This window comes from Barbus barbus, assembly GCF_936440315.1.
Source record: "Barbus barbus genome assembly, chromosome: 8".
In the NCBI taxonomy this organism is placed as follows: domain Eukaryota; kingdom Metazoa; phylum Chordata; class Actinopteri; order Cypriniformes; family Cyprinidae; genus Barbus; species Barbus barbus.
In genome coordinates this window covers 22175537-22194648 of record NC_136736.1, presented here as the reverse complement: position 1 = coordinate 22194648, position 19112 = coordinate 22175537, and the positions used below count along the sequence as shown (strand labels likewise).

Sequence of the window (19112 nt, the reverse complement as noted above, 5' to 3'; positions counted from 1 at the left end):
TTTATTTTAATTTAAGTATAGGCCTAAAGAGCTGAAGTTAAATTTAAACTTAGAGATAGTAAGGGTATGTGGAGAAACAGAAAACCAGAAAGAGAGACGGCTTAAGGAGATGTGCGAGAGATGACAGCGAGCGTCTGTTCCTGCAGCTGGCCCTTGCCCCCCCCTCTATAAAATGCACAGCAGGAGTCATTATCAGTGGGGGGGGGGGGGGTGAGTTCATCCCCATATTACCACCTTACCCCCCCATTAACCATCCACCTCCCCAGCAGCGCACACCCTTCATCTGATGTTAACTATGTAAGCACTCATATCTGTCACACTAATAGCTATTGTTATGCTGATATGCACAGTAGGACTGACACACAGGTTGCTCCCACTTCAATCATAACAGACCAGTTAAAGCAAGATAATACATGATCTTACCAGCATGTGACATATTGGTTTTACAGACCTTGCACATACCATAAAATGGTGGGAGGGGTTTACACCAAATTTAAGCTACTCAGCTTTATTAAATTAATATTGCAGTCTGTTTGACAGAATACAGGGAGTTTTTTTTCTTCTCAAAGGCTACTGTTTTGTCTTATTCTCATATAAATTTATTGTTGAGTAAATCTGTCTTGGGTAGTTATAATGACATAACATGATTTTAAACTCACCATATCTATTTTCTAAATGCATGTTTATCTTATTGTGAAGATTAATTCATTCATGTTTTTAACTTTCTTTTGACTTCGTAATTTTATTTAAAATATGACAATCTTCTGGTGAAAGGAGAGATATTTCTTTGGTGATGAATACCAGACTGTTCCAATCATTTAGTGTGCTTAAACCCCGCCCCTTTCCTACGAAAGGAGGGTGCATTCAGGGGTGCATTTCCCAAAAGCAACTATGGTCGTAAGTTTCGTTGTTACTGATGGTGCCTAGGACTATAGTTAACTAACAATGGTTTTGGGAAACGCACCCCAGATCTTACCTTGCTCTACATTTTTTTTTATTGCCATGATATGGTCATTTTTCTACCATAGAAATTTCATAATTCTTGTCAATAGTGTCAATATCACAAAAACTAATACTAGCCTAAATTTTAGTCAAGAGCAGTGAGATATTTTCTCTCTTTTATTTATTTTTTCAGCTGTTTGCTTTCACTTAAGAGTTAAATTACTGTTTACGAGGATACTTGCAAAGACAGGCATTTTGACACAAGCAAGTGCGTGCATTTAACTGTTCAAGGCCTAGCCGGAATTACGGTAATTACGATATGGCGTGAATGCAGCATGTGTAACTGGGATAGAGACGACAGTCCAAAATCTCTACCAGTTGACAAATTTACTATTAATCGTGTCTATCGCCCACCGTATATCGCCCACCTCTATGAATAAAATTTAGATGTGCTACAGCCGCCATGTTGCTATGGTCATGTGACCTACACCATCCGTGCAAAACTTTCATTTTCTACCCAAATTACCGTAATTACGAGATGCCACCTTGAAAAAAGCTTTCATGTACTCGTAGAACTCGTAATTACAACTTGTAAACTGAGAATTTTCTGAGCGATATGGCTTGTACCACGTGACCGCTGCACCTCACACGGAACCAGAGAAAAATGGGCGCGCTTCCAGTAGTAAAATGTAATTAAGCAGTTATTTTGTAATATTTATGTTTTAAAATGTGTGTAATTGACTTTAGCCAGTGTAGACATCGTCATACAAAAGAAATGTGAACATAAACAAAAGACATGTAGCACAGTAAGATATCTAGCCTATCCATATAACAACAACCAAAATAAATAATTATAAAAGTGTAATAATGCATTTGCATAGCAACTGTTACTTGTATTGTGTTTTACAGCTGTCATTACAGAAACAGATAATCCCAGTCCGAGGACATCAACAGCACAGAGTTGAACGTCACATGTTGTGATCTCAGAATTATGGTAATTATGACAATGCAGCATAACTCATGCTACTGTTAAATTTACATTGCTATCTATTAGTTAAATATCTTACCCGTTAAGTAAGAAGGAAGCGTCTTTCAAATCTCAGAGGTCTCATCACTGCCGAAAAGACAATGTTGATTCGGGTTTTATTACAGACTCTTTGCCTTTTGGCTTGTAGACTGTTCTCTGTTCGGAGTTTCTTGTTTTACAACTGGTAATCCCTAGGGGTGTTGGTTCAAGGTCAATATTTATAGTTCGTGGTCACAAATAACTTGCAGCTTCACACTACACGTAAACCAGCCACATGCAGGAACTGCAATATGGCAAATTAATTTTTAATTTGCTGTAACCACAAATATCCAATTTTGCCAATATATCATTTATATTTTTAGTTTAGGAATATACCACGCCACACTCACAAGGCACTATTTATGGGGTGAAATTTGACGAAAATAGATTTTGTAAGTTTCTATGTTGCTGTGGGCAGTTGCTTGGGATAATAGTAAGGTTAATAAGTCCAAATTTAGTAAAATGTCTTATTTGATATAAATAATATTTTAAAACACATCTGTCACTGATACAGGTGTTAAAAATATTTATTTAATTACATGTCAGATTGACATTATCAAAAGCAAACGTAAACAAAATGACAGACATCTAGAAAAAGGTTAACAGATTAGAAACTTTACACGTTAAAAATAAAACATGACACGGACATTACATAATGGAGACAAACACAAAAACAAAAGACATAAGATACAACTGCTGCCATAATGCTATATGAGTATTGCTTATTGCTGAATAAGGTCATAAAAAATAAAGTGACAACAAAATACTTGCATTTCTCTCAAAGGCAGAATAATACTGTACCACCTCCTGCACATAATGAAAAATGATAGATATCATCACCATAAGAAGTGTAAATTAGGGCATTCTGTAATGGACATCACAATCAGACTACATCCACCGTGTTAAACTCAGGGTGGGCAAGAGGTAATCTCACTCTTGAAGTAGACAAAATGATATCAGATGCTGGAGGTGGACAGGATGTCCTCTACCAGGTGTTTATACACCCAGGCGTCACCTTTGAGCCGCTGTCGACGGATCCCGACCACCTCAGGCTTCTGCAGGATACAAACCTCCAGCTCAAACTGCATGGTCACCTTTCCAAAGTCTGACTGTGTGCGGCACTTCAGAGTATAGCTAACAGAATAAGAGGACATTATTATAGCATATAACAATTTAATAGTTAAACCAAGTTATTTGGTTAGAACAGCGGTTCTCAACCTTTTTGACTCAAAGAAACACTATATTTCTAGGTATTATGACAGCTGCTTGTTTTCAAACGTTTTTGTTATATTAAATTAACATGCAGTTATGTTCTGTATTCCAGAACTGTAGGTTCCTCAAAAATAATTAATAATAACAGAATTTAGAATTATATTGTTTTAATATATTAATAATAATTTAGTCATTTAAATACTCATCCTGCTGAAGTTTCGCCCCCCTGGTTGAGAACCACTGGTTTAGCAGAAAAATAAATTTGAATTGCCATTTCAGGAAACATATGATGGAAAAGTTTAACTTACCCCTTCTGAACGAAGTCCACGTTCTTCTCTGGTAGGATGCTGAGAATCTGATTGAGCACTTGGTCAGCATTAGTCTGACTGGTGAGTGTCACGTTGTATTGAGCCTAAAAAAAAAACAGAGGATGAGTTATATAGTAACTGGCAAACATCTAAATGTGCATTATGGAGAGACTACCTGAAATTAAATAGAAAGAAATATGGACACATGAAGTAAATGCTAAAGGGATAGTATATGGAATTATGGGGACCAGCAACAGTTTTGTTACCCACATTCTTCAAAATATCTTTGTGTGTCCACCAGAAGAAATAAACTCTTGAGAGTGAACAACTTGAGAGTGACTTAATGATGGTGGAATTTTTTGGTGAACTACCCTTTCAAAGTAGCTGTTAATCCAAAAAAAATTAAATTCTATCATTTACTCACTCTCAAGTTGTTCCAAAGTTGTATGAGTTTCTTAATCATTTAAAACCCTCTTTCTTCCATTCATCACAAATAAAACTCAGTTTATTCCTCAAACAGAGTTGGGCTAATAATTTTTTTTTTCATGGTGTCAGCAGGCAGTGGTTATCAACCAGGGGCTTCAGTAAATTTCTAAGGAGGCTTCAAGATGACAAAAAAAAAAGCATTAAAACGAGCTGGGGCAAAACAAAATATCAAAATATTTCTTATTATAATTTAAACCCTTAAATGGGTCCTATTATGCTCTTTTAAAAAAAAAGTCTTGATTTTGTTTTGGGGGTGTACTAGAACATGCTATCATGCTTGGTGATTCGAAAATTGCATTATTTTTCATATAATTTACATTATCACAATACCTTTCTCCCCAGCCTGGCACAAACGACTCAGTTAGTTCCAGGTTTGATGAAGGACCGGTCTTCCAAAAAACCAAATGAGTTGTTATTGGTTAGCTGTGCCAGTGCGTTGTGATTGGCGAACTGCTAAGACGATGTTTCAGTATTGCCCCGCCCCTTGCCAAAACAGCAAGTTCGTCAATATTGCTATATCAATTCAGAGAATATTGAACAAGAGGATCGTGCAGAACCTTTGCATGCACGGATATTGCAAGACATATTAAAGTGGTAATGTTATAGTTGCTTTTTTTTTGGCTAAATCACGTTTTAGATAGTATGTCAACAACAGCTTAAAACTGAACTGCATTGTCTATGTACAGATAAGTGCAACGGTAATATGTATTGTGTTTATTGTTCTTTAATTCTAACATTATAACATGAATTGCACTGAAACTGTTATACAGTTGAATTTATTTATACCATAGTCCCACAGACTATTTGTAGCGGCATATATATGCAAATTAATTCTCTTCCAGGCAGGAGATAGCGAGGTTTCCCCGGTAACGCTGAACACAAAACAGAGCTCCGATCACAAACGCTGCTTTATCAGACATTATATGCAAGATGAAATGAAAATGACACCCAAAATTTTCTGAAAATAGTTGGTTTCCATCAGAAATACAGTGATATAAAAACAAACCAAGAGTGCTCCTCAACCATTCAAATTTCCATAGGCGGGATTTACAACTTGTGATGTCACAAGTACAGGAAAACAACTTTGTAGTCCAAACGAGCCGTTCGCTGTAGTTCTTGAAAAGGGATTTTTAAAAAAACGAAATATCTCCGTTTGGAGTGGACTTTGTAGATCGTTTTATGCCCAAACATACACACTACACACTGACTAAAATTCAAAAAGTGAAAAAGCATAATAGGACCCCTATTTGTTTTCTTTGAAGAAAAATGGTTTCCTACAGTCTCGAAAATATGCATATGACACACAAGTCTCATTTTAAAAGTGAAAACATTTCTAGACTGGAAAAGTCATGTAAACTAATAAAATCTATAAAACCTATCCTTTTTAAAACTTTGGTTAACCTCCAGTGAGGTGGTGTTTGTGAGAGGAGTCACTGCTAAAGCAATGTGCCTGGTTGCAGCAGTGTGATAAACATGCCAAATCATAATTGGATAATTGGATTATGATAAAAAATGAGGAAATTTTAGGCATTCAAGAGAAAGACAGACAAACAATACAATCTTAAAGGCTAAGCACAAATATAAAAATGAGACAAAAGACACCTTAATTTTGCGTGGTCCATCTCGAAGTCCTCTCTTCTTACTGGGTGTGAGCATTGTAATAACTTTATCCAGGCCTCTCTCCAGACTTCCAAACACTTTACCTCCCTTACGCTTCTGCCCACTGTCCACTTGACAGCCAGCCAGGTCCAGAGATCGAGACCTGGACAAGTGGGAAATTCAGTTTAGAACATAATTGCACATTTCTATTATTACAAAGCTATCACAATGCAATGCAGCATTTGCCAAGAGGCTACTACTGAAAAATGAGGTAGTTAAAATTTTAAATACATTTTGAAACTGCCCATCTGCCCCCCTTAAAGGTGAAGTGTCAAATATGTATATGTATTTAAAAGCCATTTGTTGGCTGAAACGGGAAAACCGGTGATTTTATAATCCTTTTTGCTTATAGAATTATACATTTCACCTTTAAACCCCACAGTCCTCCTCCACTCCATTCTTTTTCCTTCTTTCTGCTGGTTATTTGACTCTTCTAACAAAAGAAAGTCCTCTACCTTCTCTCTGGGCTGAAAGCCAGTATATCCAGTTCTCCTTGTTGGCTGCTCTGCTGTTGGTCCACTTCTCTCCTGTGGGACACTTCTTTAGTGGCACTGCCTGCTCCTGCACACACAGGATAAACACATGTCACTACATGCTACATGCTGCCGCAGCTCTGGGAACGGCGATACGTACACCTGTCAGTATGCGCTTCGGGAGTTGTCTCGTACACACACACACACGCATGCACACATACACACACGCACCGTCCCCAGTGTGCACCTGTCCGTTCCAGTGCAGGAGGTGGTGTGTGACAGTAACGAGGTGGACACAGTGGATGTTGGGACATGAAGACATTTCCCCAGACACACTGCGCTCATACAGAGACACACACTCCCACTATGGTCAACTGAATCAAACTATAGATGCTAGATGACACAACACTCTTTTTAGGTATATTCTTGTAAACCCCAGATATGCCATTAAAGCATCTAGAACTGAACGACACCAAAAATGCAACGTTTGCAGAAAATGAGTATTTAGACTTATGTATGCTTTATCAGAGAGCACACAAAGTTAAGAGGAAAGATCCAGGTATTGCCAGCAGTGAAAGCCTTGATTAGACATGATATCTCCAGAGAACTTCCATTCACGGTTAAATCACTATTAATGCTTTTGTTCAGCTGTACTTTCCTTCAAAGAATAATAATAAAAAAGATCTCCCAGCCCCAAGGAGTTCATAATCACAATACTTTGTTAAAAATATAATAATAATATTAATTATTTAATAATGATAAAAAATTAAAATCTTACCTACCCTAAGCATATATGAGGCCACTATATGAGATCCTGGACTACAAAACCAGTCATAAGGTTCAATTTGTTTAAAATTGAGGTTTATACATCATCTGGAAGCTGAATAAATATTTATTCAATATAAATATTATTTCTATCGATGTATGGTTTGTTAGGATAAGACAATATTTGGCTGAGATAGAACAATTTGAAAATCTGGAATCCGAGGGTGCAAAAAAAACAATTATATTGAGAAAAATCACCTTTAAATTTGTCCAAAATAAGTCTTAAGCAATGCATATTACTAATCAAAAATTAAGTTTGGATATATTTACAATAGGAAATTTACAAAATATCTTCATGGAACATGATCTTTACTTAATATCCTAATGATTTTTGGCATAAAATAAAAATAATAATAATTTTGACCCATACAATGTATTGTTGGCTATTGCTACAAATATACCCCAGCGACTTAAGACGGGTTTTGTGGTCCAGGGTCACATATAAGGAAAATTCCAAAATATACAGCAAACAAAAATTGTAGCACAAAATAAATGAATTAATTTCATTCAGGAAAAAAAAGTGCTCTTCAAGGTAGATAAAGACATGTTCATACAAGTGATGAGATTTAGGATATCACAGATTAGGATTATAACATCAAAAGTGTATACTTGTTGTGATGCTTAACTGATTCATTATCCAGCTCACCTTTGTTTGCGTCGCTGCTTGTGGTAGTGTTGTTGTTGTTGTTAGGTGTTGTCACTACATTTCTGTTGGATTTGGTCTTTCTGCTGCACATTGGAGTTCGGGGGGCAGGCAGAGCAAACATGTCTCCATCTGTGCCAGTCACAGCAAGATTCTCTTTATTTTCTCTGGTTCTATCACGTCTCTCTGCCTTATGTTGACGGGGTCTCCCTTGCTCTATGATGGGGGAGTAGCCTATTTCATTCCGCCGCTTCTCCGATGTTTCAGAGGTTAGCTTCTGAAGACGACAAGAGTTTTCACAACAATTAGTAACTAAGCTTTTTTTTGGGTTACTACACAGAGTATTTCCTTTAGTAATGACAAACAATTTGTAAAGTAATTATTTAGAGTGGGCCAGTGGGAATTACAAACTTGACAGTGAAATGCCCAAAATTAATTCCTGCTAAACATTTGGTTTTATTTAGGAAACACATCAAATTATTGAAATTAAATATGTTTTTGTTTCATGTATTTGTTTCATGTTGCCATAAAATTTTAATAAAAAAGGTGAAATATATATTTTTTTGTTTTTTAAAGAAGTCTCTAATGCTCTAATGCTTTAAATATTATTGTTTCCTGTGGGGGCAAAGCTGAATTTTCAGCATCATTACTCTAGTCTTCAGTGTCACATGATATTTCAGATATCAATCTAATATTCTGATTTGGTACTTAAGTATCAAATATTACTTGTGCTTTAATATTTATAATGGTTCTTACTATTATCAATGTTGAAAAGTTTTTGCTGCTTAATATTTTTGTGAAAACATTATTTGAAAGTTCAAAATAACAGCATTTATATGAAATTGAAATCATTTGTAACATTATAAATGTCTTTGTCCCCATTACTCAATTCAGTGTGTCTTTGCTGAATAAAAGTATTAAAAAAGTATAATTCATGAGCCTCAAGCACAACTGTTTTCAACATCTACAATGATAAGCACCAAATCAGAATATTAGAAATGATTTCTGAAGGATCATGTGACACTAAAGACTAGAATAAACTCAGACCTTGTGAACATTAAATATTTTTTTATTATTCCAGCTTTAACTTTTTAAATTTAAGAACTTTTTTTTACTGGTAACTGACCAAACACAATCCAGTTCTATCAACATTGCGATAATTCAGGAGGACTGTTTCTCCAATTGGGTAAAAATAATTACTAAATAACAAGTAACAGCATTAACAAACAAAACAATAAGAGGCAGTAAGAGAAAAGGAGAGTGTGGAGAAATAAAAAAAGAAGTTAAATGTAAAAAAAAAAAAGACTTTGGCTGTATAAGCAGCATTGGACAAGAGGGAAGAGCAGACAAATAAAGAGAACATGGAGGCTAACCATGCGTGGAGTGTTTGTGGTGTGTGTGTTCTTGGGTGTGAGAGGGGTCCAGGGATTCTCGTCATCGTAGCAATCAGGGGGGAAGACCATAGAGCCAAGCACCACTGGGTGAACACCATCATCATCCTCACTGAAGCGTAGACTCTTCTTCAGCTGAGACAGACACACAAAATCACACCCCATACATCGCGCAAACATGACTATAGAAATATTAATAAATAAACACAGCTATCACTCCTGTGTGACTTTTAAAGTACCGTGCTAATGCCACCTTTGTGTTTGTATAATAAACATAGCACGGGCTGACCATTGTATATTCATAATGCTCCTAAATGTGTGAATATTGAACTCACTTGTATGTCCTGTAAAGGAGAGTACATGGGGTCAATCATGGGGCATTCTGGTCTCAGACGCACAGGGCGGCCTTGATGCTTTTTAGCAAGCAGTAACAGGTAGGTGGCGGTCATTTGATCGTACTTCCACTGAAAAAACACACACAGAGTAAAGATTTCTCTTCTGCGTGATTGATGTATAATACTCATAATTATAACAGGGAATTATGAACAAGTCACATCTCTGTAGTTAAGGGAAGCAGCTTTGGCCAATGCACTTCTATATACTGACATCTAGTGGTCATGGTAAAGCTATTTTTCTTTGCAATTGTTATCTTTCTCTGGTTATTAAGCAGCTATTCCATAAAATTGTTTCTTAAACACCAAATTAACAAATTATAAGGATTCCTAATAGCTGCTGAAAAACATTTGAACAGTAGTGTCTTTGCTAGATCTTTAACAAATAAATACATATAAATTTTAATATTAATAAATATAATACTCATTTTAAATCACAGGAATCACTCAGTACCTCTGACACAATTTGGATTGTTCTTTGTCTGGACTGTTTAAAAACCACTGCCATTTCAGTGATACAGTCTTCATCTATATGACCCAACTAAAAAGAACAAACATACAAAGGAAATTATACAGTGACTCAATGACTCATATACAGTATTCTCTACATGCATTGGCTGTATTTAATAGTTGAGTGTCCATCAATAAAGAATCAGTGAACACTGCTGATCAGTAAACATCCTGACCCATGTCTGTTTCATTTGACGTAAACACATTAAGGTCATATGGATCTGTTAAAATTTAAAACTAAAGCAACTAAAGCAGTTTGTTATGGATAATACATAAGAATCACAACAACTTTTAAGCCCTTTTATAAATGTTTTATAAAAATATTATTGGCTTTACTTGACTAATTGGAACTTGGAGGCATATGATTTGACTATAATGTTTATAGAGCTCATCTTACAGGATGTTTACTGTGCCACTCCACTGGTGTGCTGTATCCCTTCATGGCCCAAGGGTGACCAAGCAACTGTTTCACAGTCAAACGCCTCTTTGGGTCCACCTGTAGGAGAGGAAAATAAACTGCATTAAATTGTACTGCCTTACTTAAACACAAAAAAAGAGACACATAAACCATTCAGAGTACCTGCATCATCTGGTTTAGAAGCAGAATGCTAGCAGGTGAAAGCCAGTGGGGATTGCTATATTTGCCTCTCTGTCAAAACACAAGACAATATTGCATAATATGAGATCACATATACTATACAAAACTACTTTTATTTCAGTAACCTAATAAATGCATGGATGAATAAATAGTTGTGGTGGGATTTAATGCTCACATCTAACACAAACTTACTGTGATTTTTCTGTAGAGGACCATACAATTGTCATCATCAAACGGAAGAAAACCACACAGTAAAGCGTAAAGCAATACGCCCATACTCCACACATCAGCCTGAAACACATGTGCCATGAGATCACAAGAAATATACATGCTTAATTTGTCATTGCTTTCAAAAACATTGGACATGAAACACATATGCCACACTGACCTCAGAACCAATGTAAGCCTTGCCCTGAATGAGCTCTGGAGCTGCATATGCTGGACTGCCACAACAGGTCAGCAATTCAAAACCCAACCCCCCCTAATCAAAGTAAAATTCACAACTTTTAAAATGACATGAAAACATTTACCCTGAATCGAAACCAAGTCCAAAATGTATTGAAGCACTGATACCAAGGGACATGTTTAAAAACAATAAGTTTAGATAAAATATTAATAACAATATTGTTTTCTGTAGAGCTGCTTTATAGCTGAATTAAATTGGTTTCACAACTGATGAACTTTGCAACAGTGACACAGAACTGAATCAACATGAGCTGAATAATACTACTGTCTGAAATTTAAATTTGCAACAAAAACCCTGTTATATTCCAATTTACTGTGAAGCTGCTTTAAAACAATCTGTATTGTAAGCACTTTATAAATAAATGTGACTTGACTATTTAAGCAAGAAAATGGACATAATAGATGGATACACACCTTTGGTTTGGCACAAAGGCCGAAGTCAATGAGTTTTAGGTTATGATCTTCATCGATCAACAGGTTTTCCTAAGGTCAGTAAGAAACAGTTGTGTCAAGCAACCATTGACAATGTAATAATTCTCTCCTAAAATAAGAAAATACTGTCATCATTTAGTCACCCTCATGTTTTACCAAATCTTAATATTTATTTTTTCACTTTTTAATGCCATGCCAGCATCAAGGCTATTTTGATGGCAATCTCTGAATAAATTATACAAGGTATACAATTAACAAAAGGTTATAAAAAGACATTTCAGATGTACACTAGACAAAACTTCTAAAATACTTTCAGGTGATACATTTTTAAATAACTCAGACACACGTCTGAATAAAACTGTCTATTTACATTAAAAACAGTACAATGCAATAAAATATGTTTCACAGTCATTTTAGTTTGGCAAGTAAGGCATGATGGTGGTTCTTCACCTTTTAATAAATATCCATGTGTAAATCTTGTATGACCAACCAAATCTGAATATCATTCAGCCAATGTCTTACATTAAGCTATCACATGGCCACATGGATTGGAATATAGCGCACAGGTTGGACCATATTTATTATTTTTGTGTCTTTTTCAAAGCTTAAAAACATCAGTCCCTGTTTATTGTAACTGAATGGAAAAGAGGAATGAGCAGTCTTCTAAATTTCTCTTTTGTGTTCGACAGAAAAACGTCTTATGGATTTGGAACGACTTGTTCGAACAGCTGATAAAAGCATCACAATAATCAACGAGTAATCAACACAACTCCAATCCATCAATTAACATCTAGTGAGTGAAAAGCGTTTGTAAAAACATTCATCATTAAGGCATTGTAACTTTAAACCGCCACTTCTGGACAAAATACAGTAAAATCCATAATAGCCTTCCTCCAGTTAAAAAGTCCATTCCCTGTTTTCCTTTTAAATCGAAATCCACCAGCATATAGAACTGTTCTGGACTAATTTGACTTGTAAACAGTGCTTGATCTGTGCATATTTCTCTCCCGACTCAGACAAGACGTTTAGATGAAGAAACAAACTCATCTACATCTTGGTAGGCTTGAGGGTGAGTACATTTTCAGCTAGTTTTCATTTTTAGGTGAACTTTTCAATTAAGACATTTTTCCTTTTTAGGTGATTTGTTCCTTTAAATGGGAGAACTTAGTATATGATTAAGCTATTTAAAAGTCAAACATTCTCTTCAACTAACTCACCGGTTTGAGATCTCGGTGGGCATAGCCTTGGCTATGAACATAGGCCATCGCAGAGATGATCTGACGGAAAAACACTCGGGTCTCTTCCTCTGACAGCCGGTCTTTAGCAATGATGTAATCAAACAGTTCTCCTCCAGGACAGTACTAATGGTGACAAGAATTGTGAAGCTTAATCCATTTTCGTTAAGCAACAGATCAGAATCAATTTCAAGAAAACACACCTCAAGCACCATGTAGATCTTGCTTGCTGTCTCAATGACATGGTAGAGACGACACACGTGCTGATGACTGAGGTTCTTCATAGCCTCAATCTCTATCTTAACTCGGGGCAGATCATCCTAACAGGTAACACATACTTTAAAGAGCATTTATTTTTCAAACAACATACTCTTCTCATTTTCAGCATGCTAACACTGTATTTCATCTAAAATTTGAATAAATTAAGCAATATCTCCATATTTCTTCATTACTCGCAGAAAGAATTTGTGCAAATGTAAAATGTGTTTTAATGCAAGGCCAACCTAAAAAAGATCTTACCCCTAGGTCTTTCTTCTCCATTATTTTGATGGCCACTTTCTCTCCTGTCAGTAGGTGTCTACCAAGTTTGACCTTAGCAAACCCACCTATGGGGTATAACGGAAATAAAACAAAATGTGCTCTTGATGCAAGTTTCTCTCATATGCACGATCACTAAAGCATAATCTGGACATTACCTGAGCCGATGGTTTCATAAACCTCATAGTGCTTGAGAAGTTCAGAAGTGCTTTCTACAGGCATGCTGAGGACACTTAAGTTACACCTGCAACAAAACACCATTTTTTTTATTTTAGTTACACATTTATATAAGACCACCGATTAAGTGACACTTAGCACATTTGCAATATCAAGTACTTGGCGAGAATGGTGATCATCACAACGGTGTAAACAAACAACACAAAACAGAATATTCAACCACAAAGAGTAAGTTAGCTTTTATATTATTTTTTAGCCTATCGATGACTATCTTTGAGGAGAATCCTTTTTTATTTTTATTGAAAGACTACATTCCTAAAGCTGTATTGACTCGCGGAGCAATGTAACGTTACTGGATACATTATGTATATTCCACAAAGGTAATTTTTTTAAATGTACCTAACGTTACGTCAAACTGACACAACTAATGAACTGGTAAAAGCAGTCATAATAAAGGATTGTTTTGACCAACATGTCGCACAACAAACTCACCAGCTCTGCTCCAATGATTCACTTTAAAACGCCGATATACGCGAGCTCAAAACAATACAAAACAAAAACTTGTAATGTTAAAAAGAGGCAATAGTTTACTCTGTTACTCGAGATTACATATGTTTACAATGTGATATAAAATTAAAACTGCCAAAGCATCTTTCATTCGAACATGTTTTAAAATTTGAATTTCCCACTTGCTACGTCAGAGAGGAGTTCCTGTTTCCTGTTCCGGTAAAAGTCCTTGTGCTCGAGGTGGAAGCACTGATCTGGAGCTAGTGGCGTTTCCCCCACATAAAAGAATAGCATGCGTTATTGCTGAATAATGGTTTGAATAAAACAGAAATGCAAGTGTGATTGAGCTGCTACTTTGATTTTACGTTTCAGTTGTTTTGCGTTTGTTCGAAAGATCGGGGCTAGTTGTCACACTTGTTTTGTTTTTTTGTAACTCCAATGAATATTTTTTTCGGGGTGAGTTTGTAATTGAAAGTCAATATATATATAAATATAACCTATATATACACAATATATAACCCAAAAAAAATAAAAAATAGAAACAGGGATTGAAATGAACTTTTTCACTCACCAGCCAATTTGGCTGCTAAATTATTAAGTTACCGACCATTCATAACTTCTACTAGCCAAAAACAAACAAACAAACAAAAAAAACACGTGGACGTGACAAACCGCTGCAAATCACTTGGTGTGTATTGACGAAAAGAATAACTCAATATTTTCTGGGATTTTATCGATAAAGATAATAAGACGATAGTTTGCTGAGTGTGTTATGCTGATATCTTAGGACTGCCGTGGACAGCTGACTCCTAAAGTTTTCTTTATTCTTTGTGGTCAGTTCACAGCAGTGATAGAAATTAATATTTTCAAAAAAATAAATATATTTTTCAAAAATTTATTTTAACATTTTATGGGCATTTTTACCTTTATAAAGCCATTTTTTTCTAAAAAATAAATAAATATCTTTTGAGTCAAATTCTTACATTTAATCTATCAATTATAATAAGAATAATACATTTAGGCTGTAAACAAATGAAATCAGTATCAAGAAAATTCATCTATGCAGAAGTTTATGACATTTAGATGTATTTTCTACAGGGGAAGTCGTGGCCTAATGGTTAGAGAGTCGGACTTATAATCCGAAGGTTGCGGGTTCGAGTCTCCGGCCAGCAGGAATTGTAGGTGGGGGGAGTGAATGTCCAGCGCTCTCTCCACCCTCAATACCACGACTGAGGTGCCCTTGAGCAAGGCACTGAACCCCCAACTGCTCCCCGGGCGCTGCAGCATAAAATGGCTGCCCACTGCTCTGGGTGTGTGTGTGTGTGTGTGTGTGTGTGTGTGTGTGTGTGTGTTCACTGCTGTGTGTGTGCACGTTGGATGGGTTAAATGCAGAGCACGATTTCCGAGTATGGGTCACCATACTTGGCTGAATGTCACTTCACTTATTTTCACATCTTAATGCAGCTTAGAGGGACATTGGATAATTTAACCTGCAGTTACAAATGCATAAATAAAGTTTTGATATTTCAAACATGAAATGTTGAATACAGATTTTTGAAATTATTAAAAAAATGAAAAGATCAATGATCATTAAGATCATTAAGAATGATCACATAATTCAAGATAAGGTGGCAGAAAATATATATATTTATATTGGTAGAACCATCACTTCTACCACAAAAGACTGCTTTATAAATAATCTTCCTAACTTATCTCAGTTCCTCAGCATATCCAATAGCTCAGAAGAACTTGATGATGTAACAGAAACTATGGACTCTCTCTTTTCTAGCACTTTAGACACGGTTGCTCCTTTACTCTTAAGGAAGATTAAGGAAAAGAGTCCAACACGTGGTATAATGAGCACACTCACGCCCTAAAGAGAGCAGCCCGGAAAATGGAGCGCAGCTGGAGAAAAACAAAATTAGTGGTATTTCGTATTGCTTGGTGGGAAAATACTCTCTCCTACAGGAAAGCCTTAAAAACTGCTAGATCTGCTTACTTTACATCTCTTTTAGAAGAAAACAAACACAACCCCAAATATTTATTCAATACAGTGGTTAAATTAACAAAAAATATAACATCAGCAGGTGCAGACATTACCCAGCAGCACAGTAGTTATGACTTTATGAACTTTACTTCCAAGATCGAAACTATTAGAGATAAAATTGTAACCATTCAGCTGTCAACCACAGTATCGCATCAGATAGTACGCTATAGATCCCCTGAGGAACAATTCCACTCATTCTCTTTTATTGGCAATGAAGAATTGTATAAACTTGTTAAATCATCTAAACCAACAACCTGTTTGTCAGACCCTGTTCCATCTAAGCTCCTAAAAGAGGTGCTTCCAGAAGTAATAGATCCTCTTCTGAATATTATTAACTCATAATTGTCATTAGGATATGTCCCAAAAACCTTCAAACTGGCTGTTATTAAGCCTCTCATTAAAAAAACACAACTTGACCCCAACCAATGAATTAATTACAGACCGATCTTGAATCTCCCTTTTCTGCCAAAGATATTAGAAAAGGTAGTATCATCACAACTATGTACCTTCTTAGAGAAAAATTATATGAGTATTTCCAGTCAGGTTTTAGATCATATCATAGTACTGATACTGCTCTCATTAGAGTTACAAACGACCTGCTTTTATCATCTGATTGTGGTTGTATAGTGCTACTGGATCTTAGGGCCGTGTTTTACATTATCGACCACAACATTCTTTTAAATAGACTAGAAAATTATGTTGGCATTAGAGGAAGTACACTGGCATGGTTCAAATCGTACTTATCTGACTGCCATCAATTTGTGGCATTAAATGAAGAGGTATCATACCAATCACAATGCAGTATGGAGTACCTCAAGGCTCAGTACTTGGCCCCTTACTTTTCACGCTTTACATGCTACCCTTGAGAGATATCATTAGGAAACATGGTGTTAGCTTTCACTTTTATGCTGATGATACCCAGCTCTATATTTTTTCGCGACCTGATGAAACTTACCAATTTGCTAAACTAACAGAATGCTGGATGACTAGCAATTTCTTACTGCTAAATTCTGAAAAAATGGAGGTGTTAATTATTGGACCAAAAAGTTTTGCATGTTTTAACCTAGATCACTCTAATACTTGATGGCTGCTCTGTAAATTCTTCATCATCAGCTAGGAACCTAGGCGTACTTTTTGATAGCAATCGGGCAGTTGTGGCCTAATGGTTAGAGAGTCGGACTTGTAACCTGAAGGTTGCGGGTTTGAGCCTCAGGTCCAGCAGGGATTGTAGGTGGGGGGGGAGTGAATGTCCAGCACTCTCTCCACCCTCAATACCACGACTGAGGTAAGACCCTTGAGGAAGGCACCAAACCCCTAACTGTTTCCCGGGCACCGCAGCATTGGCTGCCCACTGCTCCAGGTGTGTGTTCACTTCTCACTGCTGTGTGTGTGCACTTGGATGGGTTAAATGTAGAGCACAAATTCCAAGTATGGGACGCCTCATGTCCTTTCCTTTCCAATCTTTCCTTCGAAAAACATGTTTTTAGTATACATTTTAAGATCTTGCTAATTACCTATAAGGCCCTGAATGGTTTGGCAACTCAGTATTTGAGTGAGCTCTTATCGCATTATAGTCCTTCACATCCGCTATGATTTCAAAACTCATTTGATAATAGCTCGAATATCAAAATCAACTGCAGGTGGGAGATCATTTTCCTATTTAGCGCCCAAACTCTGGAACAACCTACCCAACAGCGGACACACTCTGTCAGTTTAAATCTAGATTAAAGACCTATCTCTTTAACCTGGCTTACACATAATACACTATCGCATTTTTATAATTCAAATCCGTTAAAGGATTTTTAGGCTGCATTAATTAGGTCAACCGGAACCGGGAACACTTCCCAAAAAACCTGATGTACTTGTTACATCGTTAGAAGAATGGCATCTATGCTAATATTAGTGTGTTTCTTTCTTATTCCGAGGTCACCGTAGCCTCCCATATCCAGACTGTATCCAGATCAAATGAAAGGTAAGTTATGCTGCTGTTAAACTGTTTCTCTGAGAGTTTTTGGCTCATTTTGGCTTGTTCGTGAGTGTCTTGTAGGCTCTTTGCGGCTCGTTAGTTAGTTAGTTAGAAAGCAGCTAGTGCGTGATGCTAATGACGCTAGTGTATTTACACTAATTGTCAGTCTATTAACAGTAACGTCGGACAAGAATCAGTTTTAGCTTTTCGTTTACAGTATAACTGTAACTGTAATAGAACAGTCTAGCCATCATAATAATGTGTTGTCATGACTACAGTCTGTGAAGGGGAGGGGCTTCCACTCAGTACAGTATCCTAACATGCAAGTTCTGTTAAATATTATTACTGTTCGGCTTGGTTTAAGGAGATTATTACTTATTACTTCTGAAAACTTACTGCACATAATAAGTAAAGACACCTTTATTTGTATAGTGCTTTATAGAATATACAGTAGATTGTCAAAGCACTTTTACAAAGATAACCAGGCAAAATAATATATTCAGCATATGGCCAGTATACATCATATTCTGTCCCAGTAGAACTGTCATTATTAAATAAATATTGGACAGAACACATGCTGGGTTGTTTTCAACCAACAGTTGGGTTAAATGTTTAACCCAACCTTCTGGGCAGTAAACTAACCGTTTTATTTAACCCAGCATTTTTTAGAGTGATAGCCAATGAACATGCTTTAAAACCTGAATTCACCAACTCCATTTAAATTGTATGTGTGATATATTATTATGGTATTTTCGGAAATCAACATTACATTTGAAAAAAAAATTAAATGAAGACTTAACATTAGTAACCTAATAAAACTTGATTCACATGGCGCCTGGCTGCCTCGAGTCAGCATCTATTTTCTAAAATAAATGTTTTTATAATCCATGAACAATTAATCTGTGCATATGTTTCTTTCTATGTATTTATTTATGTTTTTAAATTGACCTTGTGATGTTTAATTAAAATGTCATAACCTTCCGTTGAAAATGGCAGACGCATGCAGGACTTCATTCAATCATTTGGTCCTTTTAAACCCCACACCTTCAAGCTTGTGTTCATCTGCCTGGGCAACACCCACCAGGTGTCAGTGAAAAATCCATTGTTCCATAATAGTCAGTGCAACATAAAAAATTAAATAAAATCCTGACTGGAATGCAGAGTTGATGCAAAGGCTGTTGGTACTTATGGAAGATAATAGTGTGAAGTCTAATTAATAAAACATACATTCTCCAGTCATT

General features: G+C 36.2%; 1 protein-coding gene across 1 annotated transcript; it reads right to left on the bottom strand.

Annotated features, from left to right (window-relative positions):
- Window positions 1–2511: 2511 nt before the first annotated feature.
- LOC306873616 (maternal embryonic leucine zipper kinase-like) lies at window positions 2512–14095 on the bottom strand. Its single transcript, XM_079423034.1, has 18 exons — window positions 13844–14095; window positions 13333–13418; window positions 13157–13242; window positions 12841–12957; window positions 12620–12763; window positions 11385–11453; window positions 10894–10986; window positions 10698–10796; window positions 10488–10556; window positions 10305–10403; window positions 9852–9938; window positions 9341–9469; window positions 8988–9140; window positions 7618–7891; window positions 6129–6234; window positions 5617–5776; window positions 3529–3632; window positions 2512–3142 (listed from the first exon to the last, which is right to left on the bottom strand). The coding sequence occupies exons 2-18, from the start codon at window positions 13394–13396 to the stop codon at window positions 2965–2967; spliced, it is 2031 nt and encodes a 676-aa protein (XP_079279160.1). The 5' UTR covers window positions 13397–13418; window positions 13844–14095; the 3' UTR covers window positions 2512–2964.
- Between the last annotated feature and the right edge of the window lie 5017 nt (window positions 14096–19112).

Bases quoted from the DNA above. Each gene is read 5' to 3' on its own strand.
- LOC306873616 (XM_079423034.1), bottom strand. From the start codon at position 13,396: ATGCCTGTAGAAAGCACTTCTGAACTTCTCAAGCACTATGAGGTTTAT. The intron at 10,404-10,487 runs GTACTCTGAATG...CCTCTCCTACAG, and splicing joins TTCTAAACCAGATGATGCAG to GTGGACCCAAAGAGGCGTTT. The intron at 6,235-7,617 runs GTGAGCTGGATA...CTGTGTGTGCAG, and splicing joins AAGCAGCGACGCAAACAAAG to GAGCAGGCAGTGCCACTAAA.